Below are 27,307 nucleotides of genomic sequence, written 5' to 3' on the forward strand. Positions count from 1 at the left end.
GCTTTGGTTATTGTTTGTCATTGACAAATGACAGGGTTGTAGACTATGATCTGTGAAACCGGAGCTGGGTAAATATCTCGAGGTAGAGCCCATTGACGAAAGAGGTTGTAAGTTTGGGGATCGAAGATATACGAGTAAACGTTATCCAAACTGGTTTTGGTAGAAAGTTAGAGAGTTGAATGAGGAAAGGAGAGGGTCCTAGTTTGACAAGGGTCAAAGATCAAACTACATGCAGTTGATGCAATTATGCAGATGCAATTCTAATATTATGCAAATGAGGTAATTATTTCACGTGAATGTGCTAGTTACAAGCGTTAATTTTTTTCCTTTTAGTGCATGAAGTCAAACATGAAGTTCTCAACATATGGAATTGTTTTTTGTCCAATTTTACATTTTTTTTGGAAATCCTAGAACATACCTTTTTTCAAAATTTCAACTCTCCACTGTCACTTCGACTTTTTTCAGTTTTTCGAATCTTCCGCTCTACCGTTCCGAACAAAATATTCAAATTTCATAATTTTGATGAAATCGATTGTTTGATATCATATCTTAATCATATCATAACATGTCATCAGAAAAAAAAATTATCCGGCAGAAATTTGTCTTTATTTCAAAGTTCATCTAGTTTTTTTTAATTCATTGTGAAACTGATTCGGATGTTTGATGTTTATAGTTTACAATCAAATCAAATTCATTTCACATTTTAGAATGAAAAGTTTCAATGAAAACATCGTTTGTTTGACCAAGCGGTTTTATTTAACACTTACTACATCATTATCCATTTCCTGCATATATGGTCAATTAAAACAAGACACAGCAACATAAATAATACATTTTATAATACATTTCTTTAAGTTTTCTGACACACAAAACATATTTTCCACACCTCTAATCTCTAATGCTCACAATTCTCAGTAATGATATGAATGATAAAAACATTTATAGATTGTCTTTGTTCTATTGAAATAATATAGTGCTTGGTCTTTCGATTATATACAATACCGGGTAGTCCACCGAAAACAGACCGCAAAGCATTACAAGGCGGAAAAGAATTTGTTGGCAATATTTTCTGGAGAAGAGCTGAACTTTTAATGCAAAAAGTATTGGAGGGTCAAGTGACGAATTCTTTTCGAAAAATAGGGCTTGAAAATACCAACAACATAAGTATGGAAAATGTAAAAAGAGTTAATTTTACTTCTGATACTATATTAGTCAAGTAAATTCCATTGAGAGAATTCGATGTTTTTTCAAGCCAAAGAGCAGCTCAACCAAAAAACCCTTTTCGTGGCACATGCTCAGCTAAAGCTACAGTGGATTTTTTCAAACTCTTCTTTCCCGATGAGATTATGCAACATACTGTATACGAAACTAACGTGTATGGGTCGCAAAAAAAATTCAAATTTTCTCCATGGATGAGCTATATGTAATATTGGGGGCTATCCTACTCTCATCAAGAGAAAGATGAAACGTTTAATCTTCCTCTTGAAAAAGATCACTTGGTGATTGAAACACGTGTCGAGATGTTGAAAATAACGGTTTGGTGTTGGGATAAAACTCCAATAGTATTCCCCTCAGAGTGTTCAAAAGTTAATTCCGTCAGAACAACACTTGTTTTCAGATTCGACCAAAAAGTTTTTTCCTATCCTGGAATGCATTGAGTCATGTTTTTCATGGATCACTCTGTATAATCGATTCAATCATAATTTAATTAATTATGTACTGATCCTGACGTCACATCATTTTCGTAAAGTATAAAAATCTCTATCATACATTGAGTCTCATAGGCACTGTAGCAGATAAGTATCTATACACTGCATTAGAATATTTTTGAAATTGCTTCGTCTAATGTATTATCACATTTGTTCACTGTCACTATTTGCTATTATAGTTAGATTCACTTATTGAATCAGTTCCAACCTTTCAGATGTTTCACCGCTGACTCATAACTCGGAAGACCAGTCTCGTCTTCTTTAGTGGGTTCTATTTTATTTGGAGGCACTACTACTTCGTAAGCCGGCGGAGGTCCAGGGGTGGGGGGACGTTGGATGTCACTAGATAAATCTTCTGACACCAACCACTGAAAAAAAAAATTGTTTTAATGTGGTTGACACTATTTCTAGATTCGGACTTTCGTTTCATTGAAGAAAATAAAAAATAATGAAATATATGTTGAAAATACTAAAAATGCCGAGCACGGAATATTCGGATGAATTATTTTTTTGCATTTTTCACTCATTTATTTTCATAATTTTATTTTTATTTCATTTTATTTATTTGCTGTTAATTTTCATATTTTGCATTTGACATTTCACTAATTGTTCAACCCATTGATTGGTTAATTTTCATTTCAGGTCATAATAATTTGATTTTTTTCACAAATTAGCGTAGTTATATTTTTGAATCAAAAATTCTTCGCTTATGTTTTTTTTTCATAATTTTCTCTTTTCAGAAACTTATCCTGATTATTATTTAATGGTTTTTTCCCATAAATTTCAAATCTATTGATACGTTCCCAATGAATGAATAACTAGAAATTCAAAAAATAACGAAATCTAAATATGCAGATGAGTGAGTGGATAATTTTTACCGTATTTTAATTTTTTTTCACTTTTTTATTATTCATCTTCATATTATTTTTATTTTCATTGTTTCAGATTCTTAATTAAATTTTATTTCTTGAAAGTTATTGACATTTCAATTATTGTTTGAACCATTCATCAATTTATTTTCATCTCAGGTCAAAATAATTTGTTTTCTTCACAAAATGGAGATGAAGATGATTTTTCTTGATCGTAAAGTGATTGGGAAAATCACTTATTTCAGGTTTATTCTACGCTAGAGGTTCGAATTGTACCTTTTAAAATGAAACTTCGTAGCCTAGGAATCGCACTTTGGAATATAAGATATCCTTAATTCTCAGATCGCACAAATTTGGATTTTTGGTGGTTGTCGTTCGTAATGGGGCGACAACTGATTAACGGAAAAACAGATTGTAAAATAGACTAACAGACTTGACGTCGTCATTGGTATTAGAACAGAATTCTGTCAGATACTAATTGTTCTTTATGTAGACGATATTTTCATTGCCTCACGAAACGACTGTTTCATCCAACAAATGAAACAAAATGTTTCATAAACGTATAACTGAAAGATATTGGACAGGTCGATCAATCCTTAATAGGTTTTCGAATTTTTCCGTCATGGTAATGAATTAATGTCGATAAGATTCTGATGAATTCAAATACCAATTATCGAAGTCAATAGAGGAACCTACCGATGACAAGAAAAAATCTCCATAAAGGGAAATGATCGCTGTCTAATTTTGAAACAAACCCTAAAAAATATCTAGCTAGTTTTTGTTTCACATTTTTCAGACGACCTCGCTCCGTAACAACTGGTTCATATAGGCAAACCGTACTTATCATTTAGATATTCGTTTCCTCTTTGAATAATTCAAATGTCCTCTCAGAAACTTTGAAGTATTCTAGTTGAAATGTTGTTTGAGAGAGTAACTTTCAAGATCCAAACTTCAACTGAACTTCCTGAAAGGTTAACTTCGTGACATTCGAAATGTAAGTTGGGTTGATGCATTTTTTTTAATGTAATTAAACTTTCAGATAAGGCAAGGCGATTGTGGACATATTAATTAAAATTGTTTCTTATCAGTTTCAATTTTTTTTATAATGGAAACCAGTATGCCTGTAGAATTCAAATATAATTTTTTTTGAAGGTGTGAGACGTAGTATAAATCATCAGAACCATAACTGAAAACTTACTCCTCGAAAGTGGGGTTTAATTGCTATTTTCCTGAATAGTCACAAATATCGATTAACTATGCAAGTACTTATGTTCAAATATTTCGGAACACTTGGAAAAACTGGTCTCTAGAATCAGGTTTTGAAGTTTCTGTGGCAAAAATCAATACCATAATTTTCAATTATTCAGTCAGCAACAATTACCACAACTCCAACTGTTTCTGGCGAAAAAGAACTACCTCTAAGATTATTGAAAATGATTTTTGATTAAAGATCTACTGGAAATACACATCCTCAGTTTGGTTTTATCGTGCAACAAACGCTTTCTAATAAAAATATGAGGATGTGACAAGCATACTCTTGATTTTATTATACACAGATCCTATCACGTCAAAAATCGATTATGCAATTAGGCTTCTGCATGTGAGTCAACTTCGAAACCACTCAACACTATACAAAGAATCGTTATCAGAAAATATCAGTTGCATTTTTTAAAACTGGGCGTAAAGTATTAGCCTTGTCACATGTATTCAACGTTGCTGCTAATGAAGATAATTCCTCATATTATGAGAATACATTCGCAATCAGATACCAAGCACTATTTAGACATGACCTTTCTACAAGAAACCATACTATAAGATAATCATGTCGATTCTGAAAGACATGGAATTCTATCATATATATTTTGATAACAATGATTACCCACCTCCAAGACAGTAATGATTGATTATGATAAATGAGAAATTAAACTTTTGACAAAATGGTTGAGGCTTTCGCGGCCAAGGTTTTCAGTGTTACTATTTTTCGGGTTTGAAGGACGTAAATTTTTGGAATTTCTTCCTGACATTTCACTGGCGCGCGTAGCTAGCTTCTTCAGAGGTTTATACATCTTGATAATATCTCCGATATTACGGCTGCGTAATGCGTATTTATGTTGACTCGAAGGTAGTTTGATGTTCTAATACCTGTACCTGCCTTAGGTAAATTTCGTAAAACGTGATTATGTTGATTCAGGTAGTCCGATCTAATAATACCTGGACCTGGATTAGATAAATGGTTAATAACATCCGTTGACCTTTTTCTACTACCCGTCATACTATTTTTCATTCTTAAACTTCTTAGATGGGAATCCATATTCGTCTTCTTTTCTGTTGAAATTATCTGTCACGGACAGAATTTGAAACCTTTTGGCAAAACACAACAATAAAATGGGTTTTAAACCCACTAGGAAGTGACAACAGCCGAAAGCTTCAGTAAAGCTAAAGACATAAGAGACCCATTATCAGCAGCAGGAGTTTATCACATACCGTGCAATTGTGGAAAAGTATACATCGGAACCACCAAAAGATCCATTGAAACAAGGTTGAAGGACCATAAAAGAAACTGCAAACTATAACGGACAAGTCGGCTGTGGCATAACACGTGCTCAGTTAGGGGAGCCACAGGATTATGTTTGAAAACAGGGAATAGCTGACTGTTACGGGAGGTAATACAAATTCAAAAACATACGGTATCAAGTTTTTGAAGGTATTAACTCAGGATGTGTAAACATAAACCTCTGATGAAGTTAGCCACTCGTGCCAGCGAAACGTCAAGAAGAAATTCCAAAAATCCACGGGCTTCAAACCCGAAAAATAGCGACATTTACTTTCTATGTTTTTTCACCACTTTTATTCGTAATTAACGTTAGTGCAGTTTCGTCCTATAAGGACATTTTCATACTAATATAATATCTTATTGTATTGTACAATATTGTATTGTATTAGTTTGAAAATCTTCTCAAAAGGTACTGTTCTCAGAAGTTTCAAACAACTCAAAGACATACCCTTCGTGATGAAAATGATGCATGAACTAAACGAAGGTGACTTCGTCGTGAAGTAACTTGGCTTGGAATCTCTCAATTTTTAATTTTTTGTTTAATTGTTCTATTTTTACTTGTATTCTATTTCACTGTAATTTTTTTAGGGTTTTTTGCCTGATATATTTGTTACTTTGAGCTATGCTTTTTAATTTTTCATTTGTATTGGTTCTTTCAGGGATTTTACATCATTTTATATAATGTTAGATAATGGCGAACTAATGAAATTCATCATGAAATATTTCATCAATCACATTCAAACAGACATTGAAATAGAAATGTTATGTACTTTTTGTTTTCAGATTAATGCTTGTTTTATCGAATGATGAAATGAATAGACATTAATTTCGATACTGGAACGACATTGATCTTCATCTGTTTCATAATAATAATAAAGCATTTATTGCCCAACAGTAACAACCATATACAGAGCAATTTAAGATGACAATATATATTAAGTATACTCCTAGCACTAATACATAGAGATCTCAGCGTTATCATACGATATACGCTCTAGACTTATTTTTTAATTCGATTAAAGAACAGGAAAAAATATCACAATATTCACAAATTTTGTTATAGTTCGTGCACATTACATAGATTGGTGCCTTAAGCATAAGGTTAGTTTGCGCCCGTTTACACATAAAAGTGCAGCTTTTTCGAGATATTTGCCGGGGTACGAATATGTTGATGTAAGATAATAATTCACAGGAATCAATTTTATTGTTCAAAAGATTGAACAGAAATATTAAGGAAGCCTGCGCCCTGCGTTTTTCTAAGGATATAAAGTCAAATCTTTGTAATAAAGAAACATAGTTTTGGCCTCTAGGTGGGTATACTCCATCAATTTTAAACCTCAAAAATTTCAAATTTTTATTTTGTGCCTTCTCCACGATAGAAATATATTGTCCATATATGGGGTTCCATATTAGAGATCCATATTCTAGTTTTGATCGGACAAAACAGAAATACATTTTTGTTAGAGCAGACAAATTTGTGAAATTTCTACAATTTCTTACAATAAAGCCGTATGCACGATATGCTGCATTTACTGTACGACTAACGTGTATGTTAAAGGTGAGCTGCGCATCAAAATAAATTCCCAGATCTTTTATCTCGTCAGTACGCTGCAGTTCTACATTATCTACCACCTATGAAAAATATTCAACTGGATCTGCAAATAACTGCAATCATTTAAAGAAATGACGGACGTATATAATTTTAAATCATCGGCGAACATAAGCCTCTTGCATTCGAGAGATGTACACAGGTCATTTATGTAAAGCAAGAACAACAGTGGCCCTAAATTAGATCCCTGTGGTACACCGCTGGTTGCCGTATACACTTCCGATTTGTAACCATTGTATTGAACAAACTGTTTACGGTTGACTAAATATGATTCCAAAAGTTATATATATACATTTTGGGAAAACCATGAACCATATACGCAACAACTTCGAGAAAATCAATGTGTGGGCTGGTATCTTGTGGGATCGTATTATTGGGCCTTTATTGCCGGTGATATGAATGGTTGACATTTTTTTCAACTTTTGTACCATGATATCCTCTCCAGGATAACTGAAATACTAAAAAAAGACAACATCCTCAGAGAAAATGAATTGATATTTGTTCAGGAAGGGACACTTTCACAAATATATCACCCCTTTGCCAATTCTTGAATGAAAAGTTTTCTGGACGGCAAGTTGGCAGGTTAGGCAGGTAGACTTGAAAACCAAAGCCTCAATCCGTTACGAAATAAAATTATTGAAGCTAATAAATGTTGGGTAATGAAAATGAGTTGTGTATAATGGTTAATGAAGGTCAGCTTGAACATTTATTCATTCAAATGCTCGTTCTTCAAGGACAGTTGAGTCCAGCAATGCATTTGTGGTTCAGCCTAGCATTACTGACGAGATCTATGGCGTAGCGCTGTCTGATGTTGAATTATAAATCCGTTGTTCCTTGTAGTGAAAGCTGCAGTGAAAGACAGCGGTCAATATCGAAACATGACTGTACCGAGTGGGCTAAATTGGACACTTTCAAAGGGAAACTCTTGTTTTTGAACTAGAAAGTTGAAAACTGATGGTTGTGTCTGAGGTTCCAATTTTATGACAAACTACAGGATGTCTTATTGGAAAAAATTGTTTTCCATCAATAATTAATTATTTATTTATTCGAAATGAATAAAAACACTTTCGTCTAATTACCACTAGTTGATTTTATTTAAATAATCATGTATAAATTAAAACAATAATTATTAATATTTTATTTGAAAAAAAGTTTTTCACACCATTGAATACGTACAAAAGTGTTCTGAAAATATTTTCATAGAAACAAGAAATTTTTCACAAGAAAAACGTAACAGCAACTTTTTGAAAATGCACAATTTTAAAAATATGCTGTTACTCAGAAACAATTATAGATATTGATATACGGTTTTTACCATTGAGTTGTCATAAAATTTGACCTTTGAAGTTTCCTTTCAAAAGTGTCCAATTTGGCCCACTCTGTACATCTGACCGCTTTAAGAAACCTCGTTCATCTTTGATGTTCAAGGATTGAGTTCTCTGTCGATCCCATAGATGACGTATTTATAAAGAAGGGATGTCATCGCCCTTATGTTACCATGATGTTCATATTTCTCTAAAGTTACTGTTTTCTAAATTTCTGCCATGATATGCAAACTCACATTTTGTGCAGATTCCACAGTATATATTTCCATTGATAATCCTGGATCTCTCCAGTAAGTATCCAGATGAGAAGGCGACTTTCTGTTGGTTTTGTTACAACAGTAACACAAAATGAATAACACCAGTAGAATTCCGCTGATCATTGCCCTGAAAAATAGGAAAAAAAATTGTACTGAGGTTAATCGCAAGAATGAATATATATATATATATATATATATATATATATATATATATATATATATATATATATATATATATATATATCAAGGAACAATAAGCAAAATAGAGAAGCAGTTTCGCGAGCTTGGTCATGTGTTGCAGATAAAAAGAGCAGCTGCCAATGCTATGAGTGATGAACTCAAATTAGGTGTGATGCTTGAGTTTGAGGAAATCCCACATACATAAAGTAGAGAGGCACCCACTACATTCAATGTTAGTCATACATCGATGGTAAACATATTAAAATAAAATAAAATAAAATGCATCCCTATAAAATAATACCTACTCAGTAGCTCATGGAAGATGATTTTGGTAGAAGAACTTATTTTTGTAGGCAAATGATGGACATGTTGGATAACAATATCATCCAATTAGAAGACGTTATGTTTTCTGATGAGTATACTTTGTCTCTTAACGATCATGTGAATGGGCAAAATTGCCGCTACTGGTCAACGGAAAATCCTCACTGGATGAGAGAAGAACACACGCAATACCCTCAAAATGTTAATGTCCGGCAATACCTCAATACAACTTTTCCCAATCGGTGGATACGGAGACGAGGATCGATTGAATGGCCAGCGCGATCACCTGATCTTTCATCATTAGATTTTTTATGGGGATATGTAAAGAGCAATGTGTACAAAACTAAACCTTCAGATTTGAATGACTCAAAAGAACGAATAACGCTTGCTTTTAGGTCGGTGACGCCTGATATGTAAAATAATGTTAGAAGACAGTTTTATTTGAGATTAGGATGTTGCCAAGACATTCTTGGTGAACATTTTGAACATCTACTTCGTTAACATACATAGTTCTTTTTCATATTCTACCTTTCATTACGTTTTGCATTACATTTCAGTTTTTGAGTGTATTTTATCGAATTTCGGTAACCACATGATTTTAATTCATTTTATCTTAATTGTTGTAGTAAATTCGAAATCGATAACATTTTTGAATAGAGAATGAAGAGACCTTTCAAACGATATATCACAAACTTATACTTCTCATTTAAAAACTGGGGTTTGAACCCATCACTCGAAAGGGGTTGAAGGTAGGGGTGGCATTTTTGCGTTGAAGAATGTCAAATTATAATTTGCATTCGACGTGTTTCGGGATTTTTTCAAATATGTACAGTAACCGAAATAATGAATTTAATCCATTTGGCTTTTACACACTGTATGTGTTCCATATTTCCGTCTGGGAAACTATACCGATGATTGATTGCACTTCTTTGAAAGTGATAAAAATTCAAATATCATCACAACAAACATAATAATATGATAAATGGTGGTTCAGAATAAACATTTTTATGTCATTTTAAATATCAGGTGAAATAGGCATTTAGTTATGTCAACTATTATTTATGTAATGAAACACCACGATGTGGGTTTTGAATAGATACGCATTTCATGAATGTTTCATAACATAACATTTCATAATACGGAATACCGACTGAACAGGAAAAAGTGATTTTCGCATGATAAACTTTTTTTTATGAAAGTAAGTTTTTCGAAATAATTTTTTTTTGTAATTCAGTGTTCATGTGACAGTAGTCTTATCGGGAGAGCTTTTTCTTCCAGTTTGTATCTGAAAATAACTGTTCTGTGAAGAGTTTGATTTGAACTCAATTCCTTTCTTTCTTCTTTTGGTGGATTCCCGCATTTTTTTCTCCAAGTGAAAGCCAAAAAACTGTTTTCCCAAAAACTAATCTTCCCTGGAAATATACCGCTTTCAATGATGGACCAAATTTTATAAGGATGAAACTTGTTCTTTTTTAATATTCGTCATCCAATTGCATGACTCACACTCGTCACTGTGACTGAATTTTCTTGTACTTAGCGTACTATCTATTAAAATTCATACCAATCTACTGTATCTGTAGTTTTATTATTTAGTACCGTATCTCCACCCTCTTTCCATTTTGAACTGATGTAGTTTCGCGAAATTTTGCCCCAAATTTTTCCAGAAAAATTCTTATCAGAATACCGTTGGTTGAAAACCTCCACAACCAATTTTCACATTCATTACCTTATAAAAGACGCTCAACCATATCCTTCTCCAAAATTACTGAATTCGAAGGTTTATTAAACATTTTTCAAACACTTCACCAGACTTAATCTATTTTGAAGCAATAACTCAATTCCGAATAAATTTGTCTACAAAATTCAGATTATTATATAATCGATTAATTTTCATACATTTTTTGGAAAACACATTTGAAAAGTCCATATATTCTAAACGAGTGGATCGATTCCTATTCATGTACGTTGAATTATTTTATTGGATTTCCAGGTTGAATTCATTACATTTGCGGATATATGGCTCACAGTTTTTATGGTTTCATAATTTGTATTCAGCTCCGTCGGTGCTAGAGCCCATCATAGTTTGAGTTTACTGCTACTGCAGAATGTAAGAAATAGAAGTTTATATCGAGATGAAACATGCCTCACACTCCCTCAGTAGATGCCATAAGTTTGCCATAAATAATTTTATTGAATGTTCGGTGATGTGACATCCACTTTCATCGTGAAACATTGGTGGAGTTTACGATTTAGTAACTGACAATAGATTCACAGTCATATACTGTGACAGCTTAACACGCGGAATATGCGAAACATGAATAACGGATGATTTTCCATTTTGCAGACATATCAGTTAGCAAACATCATTATGGGATGGAATATTACACTTCGCATGGCTCAGTGGACTAGAGTTGAGTAGTGATCATTAAAATGAATGCAATGTCTTCTAGGTTTTCTTTTTTTTTTTGAAAAGCTTTCTGATTTTTTGCAATCTCTGTTCTTTCAAAAGATTTTCGGAAACAGACCAGACGATTGAAAATGTATTTGCTGTTTCGAAAGCATATTAATTATAGAAACAATAGTCTTTTTGTAGCCAATCTTATATTTTCTCACTGAACAATACTGAAAGTATACTCTGTATACTCTGAGTATCTGTAAGAAAAATATACAGGGCGTTCCAACGGAAACTTGACCCAATCTGTAAATCAGAAACGGACGTGTTATCAAAAATTTCAAAGAACATATCAATTTTCATTTCTAGGGGGACTGATATGGAAATCACACCCGAAACTTCACCCTCCTGCGGTCAGCAACTACCCTCCCTATTTTTTTTCAATGACATAGGGGGGTCGAGTGATACATCATTTGAAAGGTATTTTGTCCCTCTATTACCTCTGGTTTATTCGTTATTGAGAAATTGAATGTTGAACGTTTTATTTAACAAAAAACAAAAAATTCGTTGTCGCTCATTTTATTGAGGAAATCAACAAAAGTAATATCAATGGCAACACAATCAACGGATAAAGTGTTCAAAATGACCTCCATCTGGTAACATACAGTCTACTTTCCAAAGAGTTTCTTACATTAGTGAAGATGTCCGCAGTCAGAAATCGGCATTCCCGAACAATTCTCTGTCGCAGGTCTTCTATATTTGTGTAGTTTATTTAATTAGTAGTTGACGTTTTGAAATGGACGACACTGTTAGTTTTTTCTGCACTGGTAGTTTTTGTTGAATCTAGTTGTCGCAGAACAAAAAATAGATAGTTGGCCACTGTCATAACTTTATTGTTCACTGTGTTTCAACAGTTCCAACATCGTTTATTCTACTGAAGAAAGAATAGAAATTGTTGTAACCTATTATCGAAATAATGAATGTGTTAAAGCTGCTGCAAGAATTTATAATACGAATCATCCAGACCACAACGTGAACCATCAATACGTTAAAAAGTTTCAAACTTCACGTTCTGTTTACAACAGAAAACATGAAGTATCTCGTCTTGTGAGAAATGACGGAGTTGAAGTTGCAGTATTAGGACATGTTCAAATGGATAATCGACAATCTATCAGACAAGTAGGTAGAGCGTCTGGTGTATCAGCTACTAGTGTTTTTCGGATTTTGAAAGCCTACAAGTTCCATTCTTTCAAAATGAGGCTAGTTCAGGAATCAAACGAAGATGATCCTGATCGTCGATTTCAGTTTTGTGAGGTGTTCAGCGAGAAATTGACCAATATCCCAAACCTATTATACAATACATGTTTCACATACGAAAGTTTTTTCATGTTGAATGGTGAAGTGAATAGACATAATTATCGTTATTTCAGCGATGTGAATCCTCATTTGGTGATGGAAACACATTAACAAATTCCACAAAAATTGAATGTCTGGGTCGGCATTCTTGGTTATCATATTGTTGGACCATTCTTCATTGAAGGTAATCTCAATGGAGACACATACTTGAATCTATTACTAGAAGACTGTGTAGATCCTGTGATTACACAAATTCAAAAAAAAATTACAATTTAGTAGAAAATGAAATAACATTCTAGCAGGATGCTTCACCCTCACTTTTTGATGTTCGGGTGAGACAGTATTTGGACGAACGTCCAAAGTCGAAATTGTACTCTACTAAGCAGATCTTGAAGACCTGCGCTGCGACAAAGAATTGTTCGGGAATGCCGATTGCTTACTCCGGACATCTCAATAACGATTGAACCAATTTGGAAAAAAATACAGAAGTAATAGAGGGTCAAAAGACCTTTCAAATGATGCTTCACTCGACCCCCATGCCATTGAAAAAAATAGGAAGGGTAGTTGCTCACCGCAGGTGAGTGAAGTTTCTGGTATGACTTCCATATAAAAATTATTCCCACTTGAAATGAAAATTGACGTGTTCTTTGAAATTTCCGATTACACGTCTGTGTCTGACTTACAGGGGAGATCAAGTTTTCGTTGGAACGCTCTGCATAATTCAACTTATATTTTGATGGATCGTTCCACATTATTCAGTTATGTGGTTTTTTTGAAATGATATTATGATCATCAATTTTTAGGGAAAAATTATACTAACTGTGGATATGCTTGTTTGTGGAACACGCTAAAAATCGTTAGATTTCAGGTTATAATTAATATCGCAACTGTTGGGGCATTTTGCAGACAGTTGTACTGTGAGGAAGATTCCTTTAAATAAGCAAGTTTCATTTGTACAACACATGCGAAAAATAACACAAAGATACAAATATAAAATCTTCACCTCTGATAAATGAATAAACATAAGTTAAATACAACAGGGCATCGTTTCCATGTAGTTGTGCCTTGGTGTCACTGTAACCACTTCTGACGTCATCTATGACGTACAAATGATTCAATATGAAGTATATAGGTAGTACAGCTGATTAACGGAAAAACAGATTTTAAACAGATTTTTAAACAATTATATTGTTGATATTTGAATAACGAAACTGCACCAAAAAATATTGATGTCATTTTATTTTCACCAAAAAGTCTTATGTAGAAAGTATTTTCCATATATTCTTTGAAAGACATTTTTCTTTGAAGGACTCAATAATTCTTACGGTTTTTTCACTATACAATGTTTCACAATCTGAAAACTAAACAATAGTAAATTTTCTGAAGTGTAATAAAGGTCAATCTGGAAAGTTCACTCCGAAAATTCACTGGAAAATATAAACCTATTAGTTCATAGCCTATCAGCGTATTCAAAAATTTTGTCACGAAATTGAAAAAAGTATATACTTATAAATAAATTGATGGATGTAGCCGTTAGTTACTACGTGGTAGGAAATCATAATGAAGAAAAGAGAATTGAAACTTTCTATGTTTTTTACCACTTTTATTTGTAACTAACGTTACTGCAGTTTCGTTCTATGAGGACATTTTCAAACTTATACATTTAACTAACAATGGTTCATTACATTAGCCCTTATATATCACCCCTGTAGGTACTAATAGAGGTACTTCGCTTGATTGAGTACCTGAATTTACAGTTTACAATGCGGATGTGCCAATTTGAAAACCGGTAGTGCCGGTGAGTAAACTAAATCGATTTGATCATTTAACAGGTTGCACCCGCAACAGAAACCCGAAATGTTTATGACATACACCCGCAATGTAGATGACATAAACATTTCGGGTACAACCTGTTACATGATCAAATCGATTTAGTTTACTCACCGGTTTTCAGATTGGCACATCCGCATTGTAAACTGTAAATTCAGATACTCAATCAAGCCAAGTACCTCTATTAGTACCTACAGGGGTGGTATATGAGGGCTAATGTAATGAACCATTGTTAGTTTAATGTATAAATTTGAAAATGTCCTTACAGGACGAAACTGCAGTAACGTTATTCACAAATAAAAGTGGTAAAAAACATAGAAAGTTTCGATTTTCCTTTCTTCAGTATATAGTTTTTTACTGATTGACTTTTCGGAAAACAATACTTTTCCGTTCTTAAAACCCAAAATTCATTAATGAAAGTCTGTTTTTTTTGACATACATAGGTATACTTGAAAACAGTGATAACTATTTTTTCTGTGATTCATCATTCCACAAAAGTTTGTAAATCGTATTTCCAATATTTCCCTTACTTCGAATATTTTCGAAATCGATCAAAATATTTCATTTTTTTTAATCTTTATAGTGACCCTACTGCTCTATGACATCAAAGAACTTCTTTCAGAAAATGATGAATTTGTCAGGAAATCTCAAACTTTTGTGCTCGAGAGGCTTAAGGATTCACATAACACATCGGAAAAGTCTAGGGATATTTTTATAACATACTAAATATCATGAAAATAAATGCAGGAGGTCGTTTAATTTCGATTAAATTGGTACACTCGACCACCCTATAGATTTCTATGGGTTGAACAAAGCCTGCAAAAACGGTAACTAATCTTTTATCAAGTTTTTTACAAACTGTAGGTTTTCGGCTAAAATGAATAATCTGAAAGTGTCGAGTTTGTACATTCTATGCAGTTCTTGCTCAGCAATTAAACTGGAAATATTGTGCTTTAACATGGAACGCCATCACTTACCATTGGCTGAGATGAATAGAGCTGTAGGGCTTCTTCAAGGTGGCATGCGACAAAATGATGTAGCTCTTCATTTGGGGGTCTCCCAAAGTGTTATCAGTCGATTGTGGCGAAGTTTCCGTGAAACTGGCAGTCCAGCCGAACAACATCCAGGGCGAGGACGCGCTACAACTGCAGTTCAAGACCGATTTTTGGTCTTAACCGCAAGAAGACAACCGACAATCACAGCACCTGAGTTGGTTAACGTGTTGCAGCAGACGCACCAGGTAACCATTGGTCGTGATACTGTCAGAAATCGACTTCATGAAGCAGATCTCCACAACAGAAGGCCACTTAGATGTCCACCTTTGTCAAGAGGCAATCGCGGTAAAAGATTAGAGGGGTGTCAAGAACATCAAAACTGGGATGCAAATGATTGGGCCACAGTTTTGTTTACAGACGAATCCAGATTTGGATTTCATCCAGATTCTCGTCGAGTAAGACTGTGGAGACGACCTGGAAATAATGAACGTTTGAGACACGTCCAGGAAGTCCACACATACAGAGGTGGTACAGTAATGCTATGGGGCGGAATCATGATCGGCGGCAGAACCGATCTCGTTTTTCCAAATCGCTCCCTCACAGTTCGACAGTACCTCGACATCATTCTTCTACCTATCGTCCGTCCGTTTGCTGGTGCTGTTGGTGAAAACTTCCACCTAATGCACGATAATGCTCGTCCACATGTCGCGCGTCTAGTGACTGACTGGCTCACAAACGAAGGAGTTGATGTATTGCCATGGCCAGCACAATCACCGGACCTGAATCCCATCGAGCATGTATGGGACATGCTTCAACGGAGAATTACTCCGCATATGGGGAACATTCACACAACGTTTCAATTGAGAGAGCTTTTAATCGCTGAATGGGCAAATGTACCTCAACAAGACATTGACAATCTCATTTTGTCGATGCACGATAGATGTAAGGCTGTAATAAACCAGCGTGGAGGCCATACTTTGTACTGATTCCAATTTTTTTTTGTATTATGATTTTTTTTCGGGGTGCCAAAGAAGAGCCATATTTTTTTTAGTTTTGCTTATATGCGCACTCAGTATTTTTGACCATTTAATAAATTTTGTTGTAAGTCACATTCGTTTAATAATCACCCGTCAACTTTTTTTTCCCTAAAGCGATCTAAAAAAAAATTATTGCCATTTTTAAAAATATTCCTAGACTTTTCCGATGTGTGTATTATTAAAGATACGAAATATTTGAAAATGGCAAATTGAGGTGCAAGGAAAACGATTAATAGGGGCTTTTTGTCCTGGTGGAAAGAACTCAAGGCATGTAATATTTTGTGTTTTCCGAAATAACATCACAAAAGTATGTATCATTGTCATCACTTAAAAAATTTAGTGAAAAAATAAGCTCCAATTTTTCATATTCTTATAAGTTCTGGATAAATAGTTAATTCATTCTCAGTTGATTCTCAAAAACGGCATACTCTATCAATATATTTAAATTTCCTTTGTTGAACTGCCATCGATAGCTTGCATTTTTTCCTTATTTTCTATTATAGGATATTAACAAGCATAAAATTCCTTATTAATTTATAACCCTTCAAAAATGTTAATGCATATACAAATCCTACCTACTTATGGGATGAATGTAGTTGATCATTATTTTATTATAAGCAAATTATAATAAAAAAAGGCATTCCAAGGTAATAATCATCAACCTATAATGTTTGTCAACGAAACACTACTCCTCATTGATTGAAATATGAATGTAGGTAGTTCAAATTTAAACGGAGTTTATTTTTCTCGAATAGTTTCAAAGTCGTTTTTGGGAACTAATTTTATTATTTGAAATACGCCTCAGCGTGTCTAAACCTAACTTTTAAAAACGTGTTTTGAGTTATCATGGTAACATCAACAACCCGACAAGCGTCGGCGTTGGTGCATTCCGCCTCATTATACCTTAAGGAAACTATATAACAACATGCTTCCTTCTATCCTGATTTCATCTAAGAGTAAATCGCACAATTCACATCTTCTCGTTCTAGATAAGACAAGACGATACAAGAGACGATAATCTCTTGTTTTAGCGGCAAAATTACTTCCATCCATTTGACGAACTTGTATTTTTTTTATAAACATTATTCTTTAGATTTTTGCGGTATTAACCACGATTCTGCTTCAGTATTTAAATAGATACTCAATGTAGGTACAACCAGTAACAACTGTGGTGATAACAAATTATTCTCATCACAGATTACACATTAATATCTGTTTCTCCTGATCTCTTGATGTCACATTCTTATTTCCATTTTTGTAGTAATAATACATGATGATTTTGAAGCGTGCTAATACAAAACTTGACTTGCTTGAGAAATCGCGCATGCTTCAAAGACCCAAATACTCACCTATACTTCAATATACTATTTCGCTCTCCACAGTTCTTACATAAAAAATAAATGAAAACTTGAATTTGCCGGAAGTAAAAAATGTTAAATATAACTTCGTGTCAGTCGAATAACCACATTGAAACAGTTGACGCTAATCAAGAATGAGATAATTCGTAAGATTGGAATTTTCCATTCCACTTATCTACTTTCGTATTCAGTTATCGAAATCGATCAGGCGCCATTAACCCGATTAAATCAGGCGCTCTGCACTAAGTCTTTCGAAATTAGGCTATCAGACCTATTTGATAATCGAGGTAATTATCAGGAAAATAATGCGGAGAAAAGTTAAGTGCGAAAATATAAACGCGGAAATACTGTTACATTTCGAATAAACGATAAAAATATTTATATTTTTGCATTTCAGCTTTATGGTGATAGTTCAAGAGAAAAATCGATAGAATACGTAATCCACGAATATCAAAAATAAACAAGTACTAAGAAAAATGATTTTGAATTTCGATTCCTCAGTAATTATTTGGTAAACGTGGTTCAATTATTTCAACAGAACGGCGCGTTTTCCCAAATTTTACCTCACAAAACTCAACAAAAGTATCACATAGTCCAACATTTACGAATAAATCACTGACAGAACCGTAAAAATACCTTGAAAATGAGTTATGTCAGAATTAATACCAAATCGATTTTTCTGGAAGGCGGTAGATTGATGAACGGATCAGTCTTTGAAGCCCATTCAGATGCCTTCATTAAAGGATTTTACATTTTCTAGAGATTAACACTGATGTTGAGCAGACTGTCTGAAAAAGAGAAGCTTCAAATCTAGTGAAAAACTAATGAAAGTGTATTATTACATCATCCACATATCTCTCAGAGTTTCCGAAGATGAAATTGATGTACACACATAATGGAGACAGATTATTAACGCTAGATCTCGAAAACATACATAGTCTTCATCGTTAAAACTCTTTGAATTATCCTGGAAATTAGTCATCAGTATCGTGTTTAGATGTAAAATATAGAATTAACCTTCTTAGTGCATATGAGATGAAAAGACGTGGTGGTTTATTGGATTTTTCTAAAGCACGTTCTATTTTTTTGGCTATTGCACTGAATAATATAAATCATTCCGGTAATGTTTTTCAGAATTTCCAAATCCGAATAATTGATTTTGTAACATTGTTGACTTTCAGAAGTAAGAGATTACATTGTAGGGTTATGATTTTAATAGCCCATGTATTCAAGTGAAACTTTGTGAAATTATCACTAGACAGTTTACAAAATCGCAACACTTGTTTTACTATACAATACTTAGGCGCTTTGGATTTTGATCAAGTTCAGATAATTCCATCACATATCTAATATCCCAGTAGTTTCGTGATTCGACAGATTATTTTAGATTGGAAACCACTGAAAATTTTTGAGATTTCTTTTCGTTAATTTTTTGGATTGGACGCACAAGATGGTGGTTTAGTTTTTTATGCATCTTCATGATATGCATACCAAGTGAAAGGAATTGGCCAAGTGAAAGGTAGTGCGCCCGACTCACGATCGAAAGGCCGCGGGTTCGATTCCCGCCTCGACCAGATATTTTTCTCGAGAGAATTTATCTGGTTGAAGCTGGGATGATTCTGCAACCGTGTTAGCAATCACACGTTAAAAGGTAAGACCTCGTTAGTCCTTAGCTCGCACAAGTTTCTCAACTTCTGAGAGTTGTCGTTCGTATGGGGGCGACAGCTGATTAAGGGAAAAACATATTTTTTTTCAAGATTTAAAAAGAATACGAATGATGAAATTTCTTTACTGTGAATCCAATGTGACGGACCGTCCAATATTGGGGAATACTTTGTATGCGCCTCTATGATATGGATATGAAATGAAACTCTAAATCCAATATGGCGGACTTCCAAAGCTGGAGCGCCAATAAATGAAAGAGTTCAAGAAGGAAAATTCAAAATGGTGGATAATAAGATGACCGCCATATCAATTTCCAAGAGTTATAATTCGATAAAAGTTAGGGATAGATTGGTTTAACTTTTTTTTTCATCTATTTTATATAAAACAAATTTAATTATGGTGAGTGAATAACCTCTTGTTGGTCATTTGAAAGGAAATTTGAACGTTTGCGTTTACTAATTTCCAGAGATTTGAAAATATTTAATTTTTGTTCTTCATTTTCTGCATGTGATATATCGTAGTCCATGTTGAAATGGTGGTTGTTCTCTAAAAGGTGACAAGCGTAGTTGGAATTGGTTTTCTTCGGTTTAAAACTTTTTTCATGTTCAGAGATTCTCATTTTGAAATTTCTTGAAGTACTTACTGCCTATATGAATTGTAGGGCACATATTAGTTTGTAAACCTCTGATTTGCTATCTTTGTTTTTTTTGACTTCTTGTCCTTTATATGTCTACCCAAGGAATAACCAGTCTTATATTTACTATGTAAATATTTCGAAATGTTAAGTGACCAAAATAGAAAACGAATTGACATAACTCTATCTACGATATCTAAGAAATCTCTAGATAATAATCAAAACGTATTCGTATAAAAAGATATTTTCAGTTCGAATGGGAACGTTATTCTGAAATTCAATGAAATCTGAAAGACTGCACGATTTTTCGTGATGCACTTATCTGCGTCAAGGTACGGTAGATTTTAACAATTAAATCATATTGTTGAAAAATACTTGTTTATTGATTCACGTACTCTGTTCATATATTCGAACATTGCGTATTCAATAAATATACTTTCAAACATATGTTCTTGTTGAAAATTATCGATATTCAGGTAATAAAATGATTCAATTTGGGAATTGATATTTTGTTCTTATATCGATGAATTCAACTAATATAATTGCGAATACCATTCGATCAATATTCATTGTGTATTCAGATATTCATGTTTCTAACGGAAAAACAGATTTTTAACAGATTTTTTTATTATTTACTAAATGTTGAAATGGTAGGTTGTTTACTTACCCTCCCAACATGACATTCACCCCATGCACCGGAGCGGGAGGTGACCCAGGTGAAGGGTTCATTTCAGTCGAATTCAGTCCCCCATTATTTTGAATGGCAGTCAAGATAGCAAGTTTCTTCATTGACGTTATACACCTGAAACAGTATTTAGAGTTGAAAGTTTCATCCATAAATGTCCCTATGAGAGTTAGGAAAGTATTCAGATAGAAAATCAAATGTCGTATTATAACAATAATAATTTTCTAGAGAGGGTTAATTTGGATTCGATTTCGTACTTCAAATTGAAGTTGACACATCAACAAGATATCCCACTTAAGAAATTGAAAAGGCAAATACTCAATTCGAATATACGAAGGCGTAGAAGGGCCATAAATTTTTAAACAACAAATTTGGAGTTTCAAGACGGTATTTAATGAAATTCCAAGTTGAAGTCGGAATTTACTGAGATCATCATCGTCAAATTTCGATTTCAATATTACAATATTGTTAAATTTCGACTTCAAACTCGAAAGTGAGTAAATTTTATTTTTGAGAAAATATGAAGCTCTTCTAGGTCCTTCAATATGCATTGAACACAAAGATTTTAATGCATGCGAAAAGTAGTTGGAATTCCATCAATTTATTCTCCAAAATAATAAAACTACTAATCCACGATTCATAAATTTGACCATTTTTTTTGTTTTCAGGTAAGTTGGTCTTCGTAAAAACAGGAAAAGGTACAGATATGAAGTGGCTGACCTATATTCACGATATTTGTAAGTAATGGTTCTATAATAAAAATATGTAAAATTTCACAAAATTATAAGTTTGCTTATATTTTATTTACTCGTTGAATCTCAAATCAATATTGTTTAAAAGGTATGAGGTTTAAAAGGTCTTCTGAAGTATTTTATCTTATTCTGTAGTATCACGGATACAATAAACGATATAATCAGGGTGTCTGCTGTTTTTTGTAATTGGTATTAATTTAGAATTGGCATCAAAAATATTGATTGTTTCCTACCTAAACGAAGAGATACTCATGTTTTTTTGCCGATTGGAATTCTGGAACACTCCAGCCTTAGGGAGCTATTGCATTTTCCCTCATCTTCCTATGACTTTCCAACATTGTTGTTTTTAATACTACTTTGTACAGATTCTTTAGTAAATGTTTGTCATATTTTTCGGGACCTAGATTGAGTTGTTCAAAAATTCTGTCATGTAGTATTTAAATATTACTGGAGTTTATATATATATATATATATATATATATATATATATATATATATATATATATATATATATATATATATATTACAATGTAGGTTTTCACGGATGGTAGAATATGATGTGTTGTTCTTCCGGGTGTTCATCCCTTGGGTACTATTCGATAGCGCGGACTATCGAATAGTACCCAACGGATGAACACCCGGAAGAGCAACACATCATATATATATATATATATATATATATATATATATATATATATATATATATATATATATATATATATATATATATATAGATTTTATCGAGTGTGCATGATACGAATCAAAAATGAAACAATTTGTGGATACAACACTCCAAAAAAGGGGGCAAACCGCGGAAACGTGTTTCTGGCTATTGGCCTCATCAGCGCGGTGCAGCCAAGTGTAAAGATGGCAACACTTGTTTGCCGAAAGCAGTAAACAACACATACGCACGGAGTCAACAACAGAAGCCAACTGCACATTTGCGGACATACAGGATCATCTGATCAAAATTAATGGTTTTAATTTATTTAGGAAAGACAGGCAGAGCCGGGGAGTTGTGTTTGTATATATGTTTCCAATAAATTGAAATGTGAAGTCATCAGTCAACCTAACCGTTTTTGTGAACAATTGTGGGTAAAAATGTCTCTTCAAAGAAAATCTTTTGTAGTGGGTGTAATATACAAGCCCCCTCAACAGGATGAAAAACTGTTTTTAGAAGAATTCGAAGATACTCTGAGTTATTTTCATCCAACTGTTGATGAAATTATATGCACTGGCGATTTCAATATCAACGTCCTAGATTTCGGAAATACACATGTAGACAATCTTTTATCAGTTTTAAAAAACTTTGGTTCGACTCAATTTTAATGAAGAACTTTTCCAGAGAGACCTATACAATATGCCATTCTTCCAAATTTACTATCAAGAAAGCATTGATGGAAATATTTCTTTGTTGAAAAATATCCTTCATAATTTGTTTGATCGACATGCTTTCATTACTACTTCTAGAGTCACCAAACCCAAAGTTTCCTGGCTAACGTTTAACATGAGGCAGATGATGTCTACTAGGGACAAAGCACTGGGAGCATTGAAAAGAAATAGAACCGAGGGGCGGCTGCAGTATTATAAAGACGTCAGAAACTATGTAAATGAGGCTATTCAGAGAGAAAAAAAGCATATTTATGTTATTAGTTAGAGAACACTAAAAATAATAAAGAAATGTGGAAAACACTAAAATCAAATGGAATCTTATCTGAAAAATGCAATGAAATTCCAGACCATTTGTTCATTTGATCATAACCCAAATGATGGAAGTAACTTTTTCATTAATTCTATACCTAACATGCAGCCATCTCAAAAACTAATAACTTTTCACAAGGAAAACCATCGAGTAGAACCGGTGCAATATATCACCCACATAGTGAATTTTTATTTAACCCATAGTGTATTTCCACTGATGTGGGGAAGAGCAGTGGTGAGAGTATTGCCCAAAAAATCTAGTCCAACTGAATATAAGGATCTGCGTGCAATTAGTGTCTTACCCACTTTATCAAAAATTTTTGAACGAGCAGTTGAAGAACAGCTGAAAAATCATCTCTCTCGGTTTTCTCTACTCCCGGAAGTACAATCTGGGTTTCGCAAAGCTCATAGCTGCGCCACTGCTCTGCTGCACATCGTGAATGACATTATTAGGGCTACCGTTGAGGGTCTCTACTTGTGCTTCTTGATTTTAGTCGACCTTTTGACAAGATGTAGAAAACACATGTACACTTATTAACAATCTTGAGTAATTTGTTGAGTTGGCAAGAGATCATTGTATACTACTAAATGCCACTAAATCGAATATCATCCTTTTCGGATCAAAAAAGAATGGCCAGAAAACAAGTGAATTTCTTAAAATCACGATTGATAATGTTCCTTTACAACCCACAAATGAATGCAAAAATATTGGAGTTATAATCGACTCTGACTTTAAGAAACATATAAATAAACAAATATAACTTGCATATTCTTCGCTGAAACTTATTTATGGACACAGACACGTACTCACGAAACAGACGAAAAAAACTATCTGTGATGCACTGGTTTTATTTAACTACTCGGATACTTTATATGGTCCATGTTTAACCAAACAGTATGCTCAGAATAACTCAGTAGCTCTTGTGCTACCTGAGTTGAACTTAGCCTTTTGTTATATCAGCAACTAGCTCTGTAATTTATCTAAATATTTGTATGTAACTACAGCTGGGAAACAATGAAGACGACTATCATTATTATTATTATTATTATTATTATATTCCTCTTGAAGATGGATCACTTGGTATTCGAAACACGTGTCGAGGTTTCGAAATAACGGTTTGGTGTTGGAAAAAAACTCCAGTAATATTCTTAACTACACCAAAGGTTTCAAACAGTGTATCACAAGAATGTAGTTAGTATTTACATAAAATATGATGAGCTGTCTGGCGAGTTATATCAAACTGACCCTTGCTCTATTGAAACAGTCCTTCAGTTCTTTTCCTATGTAGTATCTTCATAGTGCTTTCTCCAAATGTATCACCAACGTCTGTCCCATGAGTTTGGGGGAGTTTAAAGAATGAAAAGTGAGATGTGAGTAGTTGAGGAATACAATTTTTATCCATATTTTGGACGCCTCAAGAACATTGTGAAAATGTTTACCTCTTCATGTAGAGTTGAGGACAATTTCTTACTCATCATAAAGAGTTGAAGAGATCATTCATATATTCATGAAACAAAGAAAGTTGTAAAGACATTGAATTAAATGAGTACGAATGATGTTTTTCTGCGAATCGATGTATTTAGGAAGATGTGGTTGTGGTATTGAAAGCGAGATGAATAATGAAGAATGGTGAATGAAGAGTGATGAATGAATAGTTCAATAACAAAAATATGACATCAAAAATTAAAAAAATTGAGGAGTATGAAGAATTGACGTATAAGGAGTTGAAGGTGGTGCAAAAAGATTTCAAAAGTATGTTTCACAACATATCCACACTCCTCAATTCCTCACAAATGAGTGAATAGATTTGGAATCCTTAGGCATACAAAATGTATTGTTTTGCATATAGAAACATATGGAAGACAAAAAAATGATAAGAGACGTTTTTTTATGACTATTGAAAAAAAAACTTCAATTATGTGAAGTTTCTCGTTAGGTGGGTAAGTAATGTTCTTATAACTCTCAACTTCGAACCAAACACAGTTGACCAGATTCATAACTCAGTACCTTCAAGGTTAATCATAGATTAGCAAATTCATTATTTTACAGTTGTGTTAGTTCATTTTCTTTAGCAAGTAAGCCTTGAAAATTCATCTACTTCAAAATATGTTCTCAAACGAGACACGTAATCACTAAACTAACAGTTTGTTTCAAAATGTATAGTTCATAACAAAAAACAACAATAAAAATATATACTCGGAAAATGAAAATGGGTGTACTCCACCAAAAATTTGTAGTGCGACGAAAACATTGAGATTTTTTAAAAGTTCATCACTAAAAAACAAAATGAGAGTTATTTGACACTCAAATAGCTTTATGTCATATTTATCAATAGACGCCTTCGTGAAGTAGTTGTTAGAACACGGGTTTGAATCACACTGTAAGTCGATTGTTTTTCATTTCTTCAACAACCCAATTTTTAAAATATGTTGATGTAATATGTAATGATAGATAGATAGATACATTTATTTCAACAAAGTATTTTATAATCATTCACAGAAGTGGCAGAAAATTTTTGTCTGAGAAATACGTCAAAAGGAAAATTGTAAAGATATCAAATATGTGTACATATAAATCTAAAAATGAAGCATTAAGAATGAATAGCTTCAAGTTTCAAACACGATTACAAACATATTAAAATGTGCGTCATATTGCGCATGATTACTGAAAGTAGAGATAATTTCTATAAATACATAGCGCAATTTTGAATAAAATTTGTTTCATAAATTTCCACAGGCCAGAAAATATTCATCAGTATTGTAGGGCTCTAGATTACATAAGAATTTTCTTACAGATTTCAGAAATCTGTTAGCAACGACAAAACTTTTATGTTTTTTGGAAGATTATTATAAAATTCCATTCCAGCATAGATAGTGCTACGTTCATATAGGGATTTTGCATGGATGGGATATGATAAGTCTTTTTTTTGTCTTGTCTCGTAAATATGCGTTTTGCGATGTATGTCAAAATGGCCTGGATGATTGATAATAAATTTTATTGATTCATATATATATATATATATATATATATATATATATATATATATATATATATATATATATATATATATATATGTTAACTCGAAGATTCTCACGGATAAAGTATGATGAGCTGTTTTCTCGGGTTTCGCTCCGTGTTCTGTGTATTTTCTCCCCATAAGGATTATTTTCACAACGTTTCGGCAAAGTCTCATTTGCCATCTTCTGGTGATGTCTGGTTTTGTCTAGTTGAAAAAAACCAGACATCACCAGAAGATGGCAAATGAGACTTTGCCGAAACGTTGTGAAAATAATCCTTATGGGGAGAAAATACACAGAACACGGAGCGAAACCCGAGAAAACAGCTCATCATATATATATATATATATATATATATATATATATATATATATATATATATATATACATTGCTGCCACAGTAAGTAGTTTGTTGATCTTAAAGGCTTCTCTGCAGGAATCTCTTGTATTTATATTAAAGATTATTCTGATAATATTTTTTTGACAGGAAAACTCTATTAAACCCATGACAAGAGCCCCAGATGATTATCCCTTGTCTCATAGCGGAGTAAAAATTCGCATAATATACTGTTACTAGGCTTCAAGATCAACATTTTTTTTAGAACTCTCATGGCGTATGTTACCGAGGATAGTTTATTGCAAATGTTGTCTATCTGACTACTCCAACTTGAAGTGTCATCAATGTATATGCCTAGAAACTTCACTGAAGTATTACAAATGATTTTTTGATTGGGCATAATTATGTTTTGTGGTGTTTCTATACTATTATTGACTTTGAACATGATACAATTTGTTTTTCCATCGTTCAGAACTAACTTATTCTCTAAAAAATAATCTTTTAATTGTTCTATTATTTTGCTACCTTTTTTTATAATATCAGGTAAGTTCGCACCTGTTAATAGAATATTGGTATCATCAGCATAATTGATCATGTGAGCAGTGTTTATATCTGCTATAACCTCATTGATATCGTTGATAAATATAATAAATGATATTGGACCGAGAATACTACCCTGTGGGACACCCATAGACATATCTAAAGCATCAGATCTTGCCATTT

General features: G+C 33.3%; 2 protein-coding genes across 10 annotated transcripts in view; one reads left to right on the forward strand and one right to left on the reverse strand.

Annotated features, from left to right (window-relative positions):
* Fdl (fused lobes) overlaps positions 1 to 27,307 on the forward strand; it is a 245,990-nt gene that overhangs the window by 115,065 nt on the left and 103,618 nt on the right. Inside the window, exon 2 of one of the 8 annotated variants that reach the window (XM_074178115.1) lies at positions 21,445 to 21,513. The exons of the other annotated variants lie outside the window; for them this stretch is intronic. The gene's annotated coding sequence lies outside the window, so the exon portion shown is untranslated. The remainder of the gene's footprint in view (positions 1 to 21,444; positions 21,514 to 27,307) is intronic. 8 annotated transcript variants of the gene reach the window in all.
* The window catches only part of s-cup (spermiogenesis-related protein stanley-cup), a 45,869-nt gene continuing 19,308 nt past the window's right edge, over positions 747 to 27,307 (reverse strand). For both annotated transcript variants that reach the window (XM_074178124.1, XM_074178125.1), the window contains 3 exons: positions 20,759 to 20,893; positions 8,303 to 8,450; positions 747 to 2,077 (listed from right to left, as the gene is read on the reverse strand). In XM_074178124.1, coding sequence (XP_074034225.1) covers positions 1,907 to 2,077; positions 8,303 to 8,450; positions 20,759 to 20,880 — 441 coding nt within the window. In that variant the 5' untranslated portion in view covers positions 20,881 to 20,893 and the 3' untranslated portion in view covers positions 747 to 1,906. The remainder of the gene's footprint in view (positions 2,078 to 8,302; positions 8,451 to 20,758; positions 20,894 to 27,307) is intronic.

The sequence above is a fragment of the Leptinotarsa decemlineata genome, unplaced genomic scaffold, assembly GCF_025532065.1.
Source record: "Leptinotarsa decemlineata unplaced genomic scaffold, Ldec_3_MD MMD2_tig00003348_RagTag_RagTag, whole genome shotgun sequence".
NCBI lineage: Eukaryota > Metazoa > Arthropoda > Insecta > Coleoptera > Chrysomelidae > Leptinotarsa > Leptinotarsa decemlineata.